The 15173-nt window shown below is 55.5% G+C and overlaps 2 protein-coding genes across 4 annotated transcripts; one reads left to right on the top strand and one right to left on the bottom strand.

Annotated features, from left to right (window-relative positions):
• Window positions 1-559: 559 nt before the first annotated feature.
• Reep6 (receptor accessory protein 6) lies at window positions 560-6737 on the bottom strand. 2 transcript variants are annotated; one of them, XM_045135253.1, is made up of 5 exons: window positions 6526-6737; window positions 3364-3457; window positions 3123-3261; window positions 2861-3029; window positions 560-697 (listed from the first exon to the last, which is right to left on the bottom strand). In XM_045135253.1, exons 1-5 carry the CDS (start codon window positions 6638-6640, stop codon window positions 660-662), a joined length of 555 nt encoding a protein of 184 aa, XP_044991188.1. In that variant the 5' UTR covers window positions 6641-6737; the 3' UTR covers window positions 560-659. The 2 variants fall into 2 exon arrangements, with proteins under 2 accessions (XP_044991188.1, XP_012803435.2); XM_012947981.2 differs by lacking the exon at window positions 560-697 and adding an exon at window positions 866-972.
• Window positions 6502-13501, top strand: Pcsk4 (proprotein convertase subtilisin/kexin type 4). Of its 2 annotated transcripts, none has more exons than XM_045135252.1 (15): window positions 6502-6755; window positions 7967-8071; window positions 8658-8750; window positions 8831-8959; window positions 9045-9121; window positions 9215-9303; window positions 9469-9641; window positions 9726-9938; window positions 11147-11247; window positions 11324-11427; window positions 11494-11611; window positions 11891-12073; window positions 12193-12317; window positions 12817-12890; window positions 13082-13501. In XM_045135252.1, exons 1-15 carry the CDS (start codon window positions 6639-6641, stop codon window positions 13097-13099), a joined length of 1719 nt encoding a protein of 572 aa, XP_044991187.1. In that variant the 5' UTR covers window positions 6502-6638; the 3' UTR covers window positions 13100-13501. The 2 variants fall into 2 exon arrangements, with proteins under 2 accessions (XP_044991187.1, XP_044991186.1); XM_045135251.1 differs by lacking the exon at window positions 6502-6755 and adding an exon at window positions 7541-7729.
• Window positions 13502-15173: the final 1672 nt, after the last annotated feature.

Genomic DNA, 15173 nt, shown 5'->3' with positions numbered 1-15173 from the left:
AGGGCTCTTGGTGAGGTCTGTGGACACTTGTTTCTGGCCCTTACCACTGCTCTTGGGGGCCGAGTCCCCTGGCTCAGTAGGAGCCTTGCTGGCAGACTGTGTGGGGTCCTCTGTGGCACTGGGAGACTGGACCATGGGTGTGGCAGGGTTTGTGACACTGAGTCGCTGGGCAGCTCCTGTGGACCGGCCAGCCGGCTGGGAGGGCCCTGAAGTCTGGACAGGTGGCTGGGGGGTTACTGACAACCTTCCAGCTGGCTGGGGGGTCGCCGAAGTCCGTAGTGGCATCTGAGTGCCTCCTGAGGTCTGGCCTGCTGGCTGAATGAGCCCCGAAGAGTTGCTGCGGGTCTGAGCCCGCTGCTGGGGCCGGGTGGAGATGCTGCCCCGTGTTCGGTACTGGTTCCGCGGCTTGTTGGACACTTGGGGGCCACTGGCAGGGCTGGTGACCGGCTGACCCTGGGCCATGGAAGTAGGGCTCCCAGGAGACTGAGACCGGGATGGGCCTGGGGTGGCATGGGACAGGATCCCAGTGGGCTTGCTTGGGCATGAGGGGCCGGGTCGAGACTCTGTCTGGAAATCCATGGATGAACTGGAGGCCTTGGGCTCAAGTGCCTGTCCCTTGTCGTTGGCTAGGGGATCTATGCCCTGGCCGAGAGAGGGCTTCATTTGTGTGTCTGTGGCAGGCTCGGTCTTGATTTGGCTGAAAGGCAGGAGAGAGGTGGGTAAGACAGGTTGGGGACCAGCCCAGTGGTAACATGGGGTTAGCTCAGCTCTAGGGATCACATGCACACACATTCGTTCATGATCATGCATATACACACACATGCAGAAGGACAGCATGAGGCAATGTGTACACAGCACTACATCCCCTCACCCCAGGGTGTTACATACGATCGGCTTCCAGTGCAGCTGGGGGCTCCAGCTCCACCACTGCTGGAGTGACGAAAGCCCGGCCCCGTGCCAGGGCCTGCAGCACTAGGTCCCCGAGAGCAAGGGAGAAACAAGTGGACAGTGAGAAGAGGGCAGAGAATCACTGAAGGGAGCAGCCAAGAAACAAACATATGTCCACAGTCAAGGAGGAGACAGGATGGAGGGATGAAGAAGCAGACCAAGACAGACAGTCAATGCAAGACCAGGAGCCAGCCAGAGTGTGCTTTGCTGGCATGTGTCTGTCACCCCAGTGGGAGTACAAGAATCGCTGTGAGTTTAAGGCCAGCCTGAGAATCCATAGTGAATTCCAGGTCAGCCTGGGCTAGAGTGAGACCCTACCTTAAAAAAAAAAAAAAAAAAGGGCTGGAGAGATGGCTTAGTGGTTAAGTGCTTGCCTGTGAAGCCTAAGGACCCTGGTTCGAGGCTTGGTTCCCCAGGTCCTACGTTAGCCAGATGCACAAGGGGGCGCACGCATCTGGAGGTCGTTTGCAGAGGCTGGAAGCCCTGGTGTGCCCATTCTCTCTCTCTCCCTCTACCTGTCTTTCTCTCTGTGTCTGTCGCTCTCAAATAAATAAATAAAAAATTTTTAAAAAAAAAGAGGGCTGGAGAGACGGCTTAGCAGTTAAGGCGCATGCCTATGAAGCCTGAGGACGCAGGTTCAATTCCCCAGGTCCCACATAAGCCAGATGCACATGGTGGCGTATGTATCTGGAATTTGTATGCAGTGACTAGAGGCCCTGTCATGCCCATTCTCTCTCTTTCTTTCCCTCTCCCTCTCATTGTCTCAAATAAATAAATAAATAATAATAGCCAGGCGTGGTGGTGCATGCCTTTAATCCCAGCACTCGGGAGGCAGAGGTAGGAGGATCGCCATGAGTTCAAGGCTACCCTGAGACTCCATGGTGAATCCCAGGTCAGCCTGAGCTAGAGTGAGACCCTATCTCAAAAAATCAATCAATAAATAAATAATAAAATCTTTTAAAAATAATAATTTTTAAAAGGAAGAAAAGAGAAAGCAAGCTGGAGGGTTGGCTTAGCAGTTAAGGTGTTTGCCTGCAAAGCCAATGGATCCCAGTTCAATCCTCCAGGACCTACATAAGTCAGATATACAAGGAGGAGGCGCATGCATCTGGAGTTTCTTTGCAGTTGCTGGATGCCCTGGTGCACCCATTCTCTCTCTCTTTCTGTCTCTCGAATAAATGAAATATATTAAAGAGAGAGAGAGAAAGGAAGAGTAACTTGTGTTAAGGTGCTTATCTGCAAAGCCTAACAACCTGGGTTTGATTCCCCATTACCCACATAAAGCCAGATGCTGTAGCACATGCATCTGGAATTTATTTGCAGCAGCTGGAGACCCTGGTGTATCCATATTCTCTTTCTCTCTTTCAAATAATAAATAAATAAACATTATTTTTAGTTTATCGAGGTAGGGTCTCACTCTAGCCCAGGCTGACCTGAAATTCACTATGTAATCATAGGGTGGCCTCAAAGTCACAGTGCTCCTCCTACCTCTGCCTCCCTAGTGCTGGGATTAAAGGCCCGGCTAAACATTTTAAAAGGAGAAGGTGGTACGTGGGAGGAGCTGGGGACATTTATGGCTCAGCAGTTAAGGAAGCTTGCTTGCAAAGCCTGCCCCAGCCTGGGGTTCAATTCCCCCATGCCCACATGAAGCCAGATGTACAAAGAGGCACATGCATCTGGAATTTGCAGGGGCAAGAGGCCCTGGAGTCCCCATTCTCTCTTTCTCTCTCATAAAAATATTATTATTATTTTTTTAAAGACACTTGGTTAGTTGTGGCAAGAGGATCAGGAGCTCAAGGCCATCTTGGGTGAGTTCAAAGCCAGACTGGGCTACATACAGGGATGCTGTCTCAGAGAACCCAAGGAGGAAAAGGAAGACTGAACCAGCAGGGTATCTGAGTTCGAAGCGCACCGTCCCGAGTGATCCCAGCTGCTGCGTCCAGAGCTCTTCCTCCGAGATGGCTGACGGCGTTGTCGAGGGCCACGTGATGTTTGAGGAACAGCGGTCGCACCACCCTGTGGTACAGCAGCAGGGCCCCGTTCCAGGGGCCCGGCGTCATGCAGAATAACAGGAAGACGCACTGTTTGGGAGGGGGGACACAGCACTGTATGCTCTGGACAGCTCCGGGCTCCTAGGATCCTCCCTTGCCCCTAGGACCTGACTGCTGGCCCACCTTGCCCGCGTAGTAGAAAGGGAACCAGAACAGGAGTAGATCGCTGAAGAACTCCACTAGTCCGAAGAGGGCGTACACCACCCAGTAAGTGAGCCACACAGTGTCGTCCTCCTTGCTTGGGCTCTCGATAGCTTTGATTCTGTGGGAGAAATGGACACACGTGCACACTGTTCTCAGGCACTGCTTGGGAGTTGGGGGATCCCCTTCCTCCCTCCACCATCAGCCACCTGGGGACACTCACGACGCATACGCGGGGTACACAAATCCTATCACATTGCACAGTAGAGGCGCCCCGTAGCCGAACAGAAGATACAGGCTTAGCACCGTGACGGCTCCTGTGGGAGAGAGGGGTGCTGGGTGGTGACTCAGCCTTCTGATGTAGTGTCCGACTTGTGTCCTCTTCTGGGTGACACCCTGGGAAACTGTACATCCCCCACATTGTTGCCTTGAGCTCCAGGTCAATATCTCCCATCATGGGGTGTGAATCCCCCAAGGGCAGGCAGGGACCTTGGCTCCAGCCAGGGGGTCACTTTTGAAGTGGGTACAGAGACTGGCCCAAAAACAGGCTGAATGGGGAAGTGAGGGTAAATACAAGCCCCTCAACAGGTCTTTTGGAAGGGAAACAAGAGGCCAGCATTTGAAGGCAAGGTGGGCCTTTTCCCTTATGAACTGTGTTCTTGTTTTTCTTTTTGTTTTTTTTGTTTTTCGAGGTAGGGTCTTATTCTAGCCCAGGCTAACCTGGAATTCACTATGGAGTCTCAGGGTGGCCTCGAACTCACAGCAATCCTCCTACCTCTGCCTCCCGAGTGCTGGGATTAAAGGTGTACACCACCACGCCCGGCCTTTCTTTAAAAAAAAAAAAAAATGCATGGTCTCTCATTCTAGCTGACCTGGCACTCACTCTGTATTCCCAGGCGGGCCTCGTACTCAGGGCGACCTTCCTACCTCTGCCTCCCAGGTGCTGGGATTAGTGTGTGTGCTACCACACCTGGCCAAGGCTGGGTTCCTACATTACATTCACACAGGGTCTCAACCATCACACCAGGTCATTCTCTGTGGGGGCATCCTCGGCTTTGCAGGTGCTCAGCACTGTTCTTGGCTTTGACTCACTCTATGTCAAGGGCTCCCCTGGTCCAGGCAGCCGCATGTCCCCAAATATTACTGAATGTTCCTAGGAGGCATTGTTAGCCCCTCTGAGAGAGCCTTTTGCTTTTCTGTATTTGTGCTTTTTAGACACAGGGTTTCACATAGCACAGGCTGGCCTCAAACTCCCTGATGGAACTAACCCTGACCTCCTGACCCTCCTGCTTCCACTTCCCCCACCCCGAATGTTGGGATTTGAAGTGTGGGCCACCACATCTGGCCTGTCTTAGAGGGAGACATTAAAACCAGTATCAAAGGTTGTGGCTCAGTGGGCTGAGTGTTTGCCTAACATGTTCTGTGTGGCTCACATACTACAGGTTTGATTCCTACCACTGTATACGCCAGGCATGGTGACCCGTCATTACAGCACTCAGGACGTGGAGGAGGTCATCCTAGGCAACACAGCAAGTTTGAGGCCAGTCTGGGCTACATGAGACCCTGTCTCAAAACAAAACAACAAAAGCCCCGGCTTCACACTGGAGTGCCTAGGTTCTCTGTGTGAACATTGGGGTAGGGGGGTGCTGAGCCAAGTCAACATTCCAAAGGTGGGGAACAGGGATTGGCCGGCTGCTACCCTGAACTCCACTCTGGAAAGTGCCTGGTGACCAAGGCTTATTTCACCCCAAGGGGAAGGACAGGACAGGACAGGCTGGGAGGGACCTCTGCCCGCATGGGACTTCCCAAGACTCCTCCTTCCTCCCTCAGGCAGTTATCTGAAGCCACCTTGTACCTCAGGGCAGAGTTCCCACCCACCATCACCCCGCCCTTCCAGCCACCAGCTCCAGCCTCTACCTTGCCCAGGTCAGAAGAGGAGAAGAGCCCCGGGCTGGGCCCAACAGGCTGTGTGACAAGACCTTTGGACCCCAACCCAGGTCTGTTTCTTCATTTAGTACCTGGAGCTATAGGTTGCCATTTGGGGCAGGTGCAACTTAAGAAGCGCTCTGTGGGGATAAGGGAAGCCTGGTGGAACCAAGGCGCTCTCAGCACACCCGTGGCCTCAATCCCTTGAACTGCAGCCTCAGCAGCAGGGGAATGACCTTGGTCACCAGGACTATGGGGGGTGGGGGAGGAGGCATGCAACAGATGGGATTGGATGTGGAGAGATTCCAGATGGGGAGATGGCCTCCCATGCCTCAGTCTCCTCCCTGCTGACAGGAAGCTGGTCCCTCCCCTGCCAATGCCCTCCCTCACAGGGCTCTATGACCCAATTTCTCACCCATCGGCATTGATGTAGAAAGGCAGAACAGAAGTCGGGGCCTGTTTGTAGAGCACCCACCGAGACTAGTGGGGGGACTCAGGAGTCTGAGCACATTTCTCTCCGTCTCACACATACACCCTTGGGTTCTGACACCAGGACCCAAACCAGACTCAAGGAGGGCTCCCAGAAATTGTATTATTCAAGTGTGGTGGTGCACACCTTTAATCCCAGCACTCGGGAGGTAGAATAGGAGGATCACTGTGAGTTCGACTCCATCTTAGGTTACAGTGAGTCTCAAATCCAGACAAGGTGATTCTGTGATTCCTGGAGTGGGATGGGATTCTGAGTCTCATGTAGCCCAAACTGGCCGCCAACTCTCTATGTAGCAGACAATGACCTTAATTCCTGATCCTCCTCCCTCCACCTCTCGGGTGCTGGGATGACAGGTGTGTGCCACCATGCCCGGTGTATAGGAACTGAACCCAGGAAATCATGCATAGTAGGCAAGCTCTCTACCCACTGAGCAACATCTGCGAGCCCCAGGCAATGGACTATCAAAGTGTGCAGAAGGGGGGAGGGCACTGAATGAGTTTTGGAAAAGGGCGCAGAGTTCTCGAGCTCCAAGAAGTGGGACAGAACTGCAAAGGTAAGTGTGGATTGACCCTCTGGTCATAGCTGCCAATCAAAGACGATCTACATAAACCCAAATCTATTGACAGGAAGAGGGGGCAGGCGGGCCAAGAGGCAGAAGCTGGACGGCTGGTCTACACCTGGAGTGGGTGTACACGGGAAGGGGGTCAGGATCACGCAAGAAGACCGTCCTTTGCTTCCTGCACTAGAGGCCCCTGAAGACACAGCACTTGGCCGTGGAGAAGGCAGGGGACCCCAGACTGCAGGAAGAATCACGGACTGACCCTGGCTCAGGGGTGCACGATGTGCAAGAAAGGCAGGCCGGGGAAAAACTCCATGCCCAGGTTCTGGAAGTTTCGGTGGGGCAAGGGATCCCCAGGACTTCAAGGTTCCCATCGGGGAAATGAGTCGAGTGCCCCCAGCTGGGCTCACCCGCAGCGAGGTAGCGCTTCTCGACTCCGGTCCTGACTTCGAGCGCCCCGAGGGCTTCGGTGATAAAGTTCCTCTGTTCTAGGAAGTGCTCGAAGCGCTGCCGAAGACCGTCCATGGTACAGATTGCCCCGCGGCTGGGAGCTCCAACTCCCCGGCTGCCCAGCAAACCGGCCCCTACGAGAGCGCACCGCCTTAGCTCCACGCGGACTACTCTGCTCCGCCCCTTGGGTGTTAGTTTCCGCCTCCGACCCGCCAGGCCCCGCCCCCGGCCCTCCGTTGTGGCCAATGGGAGGGCAGGGCGGACAAAGGAGGTGGGGCTTGCCCCGTCTCCCCCGCCGCATTGCCCTCTGGCAGGCCGAGGCTGCCGCGGCTCTGAGACGGCCTCTTGGGGGCGGGGCGCTCGTTGTACAGGGCGCTGATTGGCTGAGAGGGGGTGGGACGTAGCTGATTGGAGACGTGGCGTCAGTACTGGGGATTATTGACGGCAGCCGGGGAGGTGGGTGGAGTTGGTGGGCGGGGCAGGTGGGCGGGAGCTTGATGAAAGTCAAGAGCTGATTGGAGAAGCTACAGGGCACTCATTGGAGAGACCAGAGGGGGCGCGGTGTCATAAAGAAGGCCTCGCTGAAACATGGGGGGGGGAAATCAACGGAGGAAGCGGTACTTAAACTCGAAGCAGCAATTCTGATTGGAGGATATGGGAGACAGGTGTAATAAAGTGGGCGGGGACAAGTTAAAGTTTGAAGGCATCCTAAGTCCATTGAACCTGTGTTCCTGTGGCATAGATTGAGGCGGGCCCAGGAAAACTCCAGAGACTGAGGCTCTAAAGGGGAGCATGTGTCTCCGCGAGATCGTGACTTTTGTCGCATCTTCGTGTACCTGTGTTGGGTAGAGGTAACCGCAAAGCCTCTTGGGAGTGGAAGTCTTCTGGGTTGCTATGGAGTCAGGGAAGGGGTCAGCTCGGCGGTTTGTCTGGGGGCGGGGCTTCCTGAGGTCCCGCCCGGGCCCCGCCCCCGCTATGTGTCCCGCCCCGACGAAGCTCTGGCTGCCCTTGGCCGTGGCCCTAGTCTTCCTGGGCACCTTGGCTTTGGGTTGGGCTTCGTCTGGGGTCCCCATCTATGTCAGCAGCTGGGCCGTGAGGGTCACACAAGGTGGCCAGGTGGCAGAGCGCCTAGCACGAAAATTTGGCTTCATCAACCTGGGGCAGGTAGGATATAGAGGGGGGGCACACTGAATGACCCCAGGCCTTGACAGGTGGGAAGGGGCACCAGAGGAACCCCTGAGATATCATGAACGCTTATCCACACTTTTGTCATGGTCAGTTTCGGGTTATAGGATTCCCAGGGCATATCTGAGCCCCCAGGTTGTGTGTGGCTCCATCATCACATGAACACTGGGTCTCAGTTCATTGGTATGACTGTACCTCCATATCCTATATTCCCAGATCTTCCCTGACGGGGAGTATTTCCACCTACGGCACCGGGGTGTGCCCCAGAAGTCCCTTAGCCCACATTGGGGCCACCACCTACGTCTGAAAAAAGACCCCAAGGTGAGTGGGACTACAGAAGCCCAGCAACCCTCAGCTATTCTTGTCACTGTTCTGAGTGGCCTGGAGGGAAGCACCATCTCTCTGCAGCCAGGTTTACCCTCAGTCCTCTAAATGGGGACAAAAATGCTGAAGGCACTATGGCACCCAATGGGACCTGTTATGTCCTGCCCTCCTGAAAGATGGAAGTCTGAAGATACTCCAGCCAGGCTGCTACATCGTAATACAGAGAGTCATCCCATTAGTGTGTGGCTGAATTGAGACCAGAGCCCAGGTTCTTGATGTTTGCAAGGTGTCCAGGCAAGACAATGCCAGTCGTGTATTAGGAAACGCGCTTTGACACCCATCTGAACATTGAGATGGAGTCTGAGAAGCCTTAGGGACCCATAGAGTCATGGGAATCTACTGAGAGGGGGTCCTGCCTGAGGCACCGGGGACTGTAAGCCTGGTTCATGGTTTGTAGGACAAGGGTCCAGGGCTGGAGTTGGAGAAGATGATGATGGATGGATGGGTGGATAGATAACAATTTGGGCCAGCTTCCAAATCCCCAGGACAATCAGTAAATAGTCCAGTCCTGCCTCCCCCATAGGTGCAGTGGTTCCAGCAGCAGACAATACTGCGAAGGGTAAAGCGCTCTTTGGGGGTGCCCACAGATCCCTGGTTCTCCAAGCAGTGGTACATGGTGAGTAACAAGGTTTGGCTGGGTGGACAGGGAAAATCAGTCAGAGCCCTTCTGACCCCTGGTCACCCTGTCTCACACAGAACAATGAGATACAGCCAGACCTCAACATTCTGCCTGTCTGGAACCAGGGATTGACGGGCCGGGGCATTGTGGTCTCCATCCTGGATGATGGCATCGAGAAAGACCACCCAGACCTCTGGGCCAATTACGTGAGGCCTTGGGTGGCAAGGGCAGGGAGCAGGTACCCAAGCTGGGCTCCTAATCATCCCCTCCTTTCTGTCCACCTGCTTCCAGGACCCTTTGGCCAGCTATGACTTTAATGATTATGACCCAGATCCCCAGCCTCGCTACACATCCAGTGATGAGAACCGGTGCGTTGGGTTGGCCTGAATATGTGGTGTCTCTCAGTGCACATGGAGGGGCAGGTGGGCTGTGACAGGCACACCTCTCTACCCTGGCACCAGGCATGGGACCCGCTGTGCAGGGGAGGTGGCTGCCACAGCTAGCAATGGCTTCTGCGGGGCTGGTGTGGCCTTCAATGCCCGAATCGGAGGTAACGGGAATACCAGGGTCCCCAGAGATGTCTGGAGGAAAGAGGGTGGAATTTGGGGAAGGATGTCTGGTGCCCACCAGACTGAAAGTGGTATGGCAGAGAGGTGGCATAGCAGACCATGGGAAGGGCATGGTGCAGGCATGAGACCCATGCACACCCACTCAGGTGTGCGCATGCTGGATGGCACCATCACTGACGTCGTGGAGGCACAATCCCTAAGCCTGCGGCCGCAACATGTCCACATCTACAGTGCCAGCTGGGGGCCCGAGGATGATGGCCGCACAGTGGATGGCCCGGGCGTCCTCACCCTGGAGGCCTTCAGGCGCGGTGTGACCAAGGTGCGCATGGCGCCAGGGTGGTGGGCCCCAGGCCTGGATGCTGTCAGGCTTACCCCCAGCTCTCCTGGGTTCTCCCCTGTCCAGGGCCGCGGTGGACTTGGAACACTCTTCATCTGGGCCTCCGGCAACGGTGGCCTCCATTATGACAACTGTAATTGCGATGGGTACACCAACAGTATCCACACGCTGTCGGTGGGCAGTACCACACGGCATGGCCAAGTTCCCTGGTACAGCGAGGCCTGCGCCTCCACACTCACCACCACCTTCAGCAGCGGCGTGGCCACTGACCCCCAGATCGTGAGTACTGGGTCGGGCCCTGACCCCACAGAGACCACAACCTGCACCCATGAAAGCCCAACCTCCACAGGGCTTAGAATCTCCAGAGGCCCTCCCCACTAATGCCTGCAAATCCCACTGGCATGCAGACTCTGCCCCACCACCTGCCCACTCACAGATCCCAGACTGCGCCTATGCAAGTCCCACCTCCACAGATACCCATCTCCTGAGACCCCACCTAAAGTCCTGCGACCCCACAAGGATCCCACCCACAGACTCCACCCTGTGCAGACTCCACCCTCCCGCTCCTTCCCCGCCCTCACACTGTCCAGCTTCCCATTGCCTGGCCATGGTCAGGCCCCAGCTCTGCCCTTGCAATCTCAAAGTTCTTGGTGCCTTAACTCACTGCTTTGTATAAATCTGAACTCAGTTCTCAGAGTTTTTAGAGCTTTTAAAGGCTTATTACTTGTTTTTTGGTTTTTTTTTTTTTCGAGGTAGGGTCTCACTTTAGCCCAGGCTGACCTGGAATTCACTATGTAGTCTCAGGCTGGCCTCTAACTTACAGTGATCCTCCTATCTCAGCCTCCCTAGTGCTGGGATTAAAGGCGTGCACCACCACACACGGCTTGTAGTACTATTTTTTTGTTGTTTAAAATATTTCTATTTTGGGCTCGAGAGGGCTTAGCGGTTAAGCGCTTGCCTGTGAAGCCTAAGGACCCCGGTTCGAGGCTCGGATCCCCAGGTCCCACGTTAGCCAGATACACAAGGGGGCGCACGCGTCTGGAGTTCGTTTGCAGAGGCTGGAAGCCCTGGTGCACCCATTCTCTCTCTTTCCCTCTATCTGTCTTTCTCTCTGTGTCTGTCGCTCTCAAATAAACAAATAAATTAATTTAAAAAATATTTCTATTTTGCCGGGCAGGGCATGGTGGTGCACGCCTTTAATCCCAGCACAAGTCAGAGGTAGAAGGATCGCCGAGATTTCTATTTATTTGCAAAAGAGGGAGAGAGGAGAAAGAGCATGGGAGCAACGACAGCAAACTCTAGACCCAGGCACCACCTTGTGCACTAAGGAATTGAACACTGGTCAGCACACTTTCTGTCCAGCACGGTTTCCAGTCAAGCACTTTTATCCACTGCGCCATCTCCCCAGGCCCCTGAAGCCCCGGTTGAGCAAGGTCTTGACCCAAGGGCTGCACTGGATCCCCACTCCCTCTGCTCTCTGCCCCCAGGTCACCACAGACCTGCACCACCAGTGCTCCGACAAGCACACGGGCACCTCTGCCTCGGCCCCGCTAGCTGCCGGCATGATCGCCCTGGCTCTAGAGGCCAAGTAGGTGCCAGTGGGAATCCTCCGCCCCTCACCCCCGCCCCCGAGCCCCGCCGGCTCACGCGCCCCGCACCCCCAGCCCGCGGCTCTCCTGGAGGGACACGCAGCACCTGGTGATCCGTGCGTCCAGCCCCGCGCAGCTGCAGGCGGAGGACTGGAGGACCAACGGCGTGGGGCGCCCAGGTGCGCGGGGAGCGGGCGGGGGCGAGGTGCCCGGCCGCAGCGTGATTGACGGCCGCCCCTCCACAGTGAGCCACCACTACGGCTACGGACTGCTGGACGCGGGGCTGCTGGTGGAGTTGGCGCGCACGTGGCAGCCCACACGGCCACAGAAGAAATGTACCATTGAAGTGGTGCACACCCCTACGTGAGAGAGCCCCAATCCTGCCCTCTTGGCCCCGCCCTGACCTCCCATTCCCTCCCTGGTCTTCCTGGCCCCAAGAAGTCCCACACAGTACACCCTCGTGCAGCCCCCCACCTCCCCACATTTGACCTGAGGAAGGGGGCCTCGCCATCCCTACTAAGGGAGGCCACAATTTCTCTACTTGTGACACAAGAGTGTGGGCCCCAGGACCTCTGAGCCCAGCCCTGTTCCTGCCTGGCCTGGTGGCAGGTGATAGGTGACAGGATGGTCCTCCCCCACCAGCCCCATCCTGCCACTGCTGCGAGTCACCAAGAATGTGTCTGCATGCGCGGGCCGCTGGCATCGCCACATCCGCTCACTGGAGCACGTGCAGGTCCGGCTGTCGCTGACCTACAGCCGCCGCGGGGACCTGGAGATCTCGCTCACCAGCCCCATGGGCACCCGCTCCACACTCGTGGCCATTAGGTGAGCAGACCAGGGACACTGCCCAGTCCTAGTCCTCCAGGGATGGACAGTGTGCCTGCCTGGGTTTGTGGCCCTGATTAGAGCCACCCTTCCTCTCTCCCATGATGCCCGCACCCCAGACCCCTGGATGTCAGTGGCCAAGGTTACAACAACTGGGTCTTCATGTCCACCCACTACTGGGATGAGGACCCGCAGGGCCTGTGGACCCTGACCCTGGAGAACAAGGGCTACTATTTCAACACGGGTGAGAGCCCCCTGGGGCTGAGGGTCATGGAGCCCACCGTGGATGCCCTGCAGCCACAGGGACCCCAGGGATCCCCGGGGTTCTCCTTGGAGAGCCACACACACACAGGCATGTCTTGCCCACAGTAGGTGCACACTAGAATACACTGGTAGAATGGGCGTCCAGTCACTGATACACAGTAGGTGCAGTTGACTGGAAGAAGTGGGAAACCCGTCCACTAGCACAGAGTGGGTGTACAGTTACCCAAGGGAACTGGTAACTGATGCACAGTGGTTGTACAGATCCCAGGGGAAGTGGGGGAATCCGTCCACTGGCACACAGTGGGTGTACAGTTACGAAGGGACAATGAGGAAATCTGGCCACCAGCACACAGTAGGTACCTAGCAGCCAGGCCTGAACTGTTCTGGGGCCCTGGGTGGGGGCCACTGTTGCAGTGCTCAGAGTGGCATCGGGTGGTCAACAACCTCTCCCCCACCATGCTTACTGTGACCCCACCTAGGGACACTGTACCGTTACACACTGATACTTTATGGAACGACTGAGGACATGACTGCGAGGCCTTCAGGCCCCCAGGTGACTGAGCATGTGTGCATGCAGAGGGACACTGAGGGGCTGTGCCAGGGTGAGTGGCCGCAGTGTGTGGTCACTTGCAGGGAAAACACTGGATGCAGGGTGGGCAAGTGTATGTGAGCAGCTAAGGTGGTTGGTGGAACCATGGCAGTGGCCACAGCCTCATGCCCTCCACATCCATCTTTTCCTTGCAGAATGTCACCAGTCCATAAATGTCCTGGACCCGTTCTGCCCTACCTCCTGCCCACCATGGTTCTTCAGCCACAGGCAGACGACAGTGAGGCAGGCACAGTCACAAAACCTGCCCATATAGCTGGGCGAACACTTGTCCCACACACCACCCCCAGCTACTGCTATGGCCACAGCTGCCAGTCTCAGTCATGGTGCTGGCTCGACCCTTGGCCTCATGTCAGAGGGCTGCCCACCATAGGCTAGCACCCCAGTGACAGAAGTCATTGTGTGTTCATCACTGCATCGCCAGCCCAGGCTACTGCCTGGGCCACGTGGGGCTCAGCAACTCTGAGAGAAAGAAGAATCTCCTTACATGTTTTCTTTTATGAGCGGGGCTAGGGGTGAGCTAGGCAGATGCCAGACCCTGGCCACTGATTGCTGACCCTCCCTTGCCCCAGAATTTGTCAACACAGCCTGGAGCACCAGGTCTGACCTTGGGTTCCCAAATAAAGGTTGAATAGAAGGTAGCAAGCCTGTGGCCTTTTGTGCTGGGTGCTATATGCCCAGGGTAAGGCAATATGAAGTCAGGAGACACCTGACACTTGGAAACTGGGACACATCACAGGACATACAGAAAATGTCTGCCCAAGGGCTGGAGAGATGGCTTAACAGTTAAGGTGTGTTGCAGTCCGGTTCTCATTGCTGGTAGAAATCACCCAACCAAGAGCAGCTTCTGGGAAAAAGAGATTTATTTTGGCTTACAGGCTCGAGGGGAGCTCCACGATGGCAGGGGAAAACGATGGCATGAGCAGAGGGTGGACATCACCCCCTGGACAACATAAGGTGGACCACAGCAACAGGAGGGTGTGCCAAACACTGGCATGGGGAAACTGGCTATACAGCCCATAAGCCCGCCCCCAACAATACACTCCCTCCAGGAGGCATTAATTCCCAAATATCCATCAGCTGGGAACCTAGCATTCAGAACACCTAAGTTTATGGGGGACACCTGAATCAAACCACCACAAGGTGCTTGCCTGCAAACCCAAAGGACCCAGGTTCGATTCCCCAGGACCCATATAAGCCAGACGCACAAGGTGGTGCTCTCGCTCTCTCTTTCTCTGCCTCTTTCTCTCTAGTAAAAAGTATATAAAAGATATCTGTCCAGACTTTAAAGTTCAGGGGTCCAACATGAAGTTGCCATCTTACCCAGCAATGAGATAGATCCAGAAGATAGAAAACCTGCTTCCTCTTGGCGACATATTCACTGGGGCTCTCAACAGCTAAAGCTGTTCAAGAATGAATGCTCAGACATAGTGTGGTGCATTCACATGCTGGAACATTGCACAGCCTTGAACAACAAACATGCATAACAGCAGGAGACAGGCCCTAGGGTTCCTGTCTCTGACCAGCCAGGAAGATCAAGCCTAGCCAGGGGGATCAGGCACAACCAGAAGGATCAGACCCAGGTGGCCAAGGAAGCCAAGATCGTGCTGATATTGTTGGACTCCCAAAACCTGGGCTGGAGAAATGGCATAGTGGTTGAGGCACTTGCCTAAGGGCCCACGTTTGAAGGTGAGGCAAGTGCAAGGTCTCACATGCCCACTAGGTGGCACAAGGGTCTGGAATTTGATTTTAGTGGCTGAGGCCCTGGCGAGCCAATTCTCTCTCTCTCTCTAAAAAAAAAAAAAAAAGGCTGAGCGTGGTGTCACATGCCTTTTCCCAGCACTCGGGAGGCAGAGGCAGGAGGATCACCATGAGTTCGAGGCCACCCTGAGACAACATAGTGAATTCCAGGTCAGTCTGAGCTAGAGTGAGAGAGACCCTACAGGGGTGGGGTGGGGGGGGTGGAAGGCAGCGCAGGCGTTTAATCCCAGCACTTGGGAGGCAGAGATAGAAGGATTGTGGTGAGTTCGAGTCCATCCTGAGAACAGTGACTTCCAGGTCAGCCCGGACTAGAGCAAAACCCTACCTCGTAAAACAGAAAGAAACGAAAAAAGGAAAAAGGAAAGAAAGAAAGAAAAAAAAAAACTATATCGCGCAGCCCCTTTAAGAGGCGGGGCGGAGCCTCAGGGCAAGGGGCGGGGTAAAATGTAGCGTCTCGGAAGTGCGCGT

The sequence above is a fragment of the Jaculus jaculus genome, chromosome 15 (assembly GCF_020740685.1).
Source record: "Jaculus jaculus isolate mJacJac1 chromosome 15, mJacJac1.mat.Y.cur, whole genome shotgun sequence".
NCBI classification, from domain to species: Eukaryota; Metazoa; Chordata; class Mammalia; order Rodentia; family Dipodidae; genus Jaculus; species Jaculus jaculus.
The sequence above is the reverse complement of the archived record's forward strand: the minus strand, read 5'-3'. Positions and strand labels throughout refer to the sequence as shown.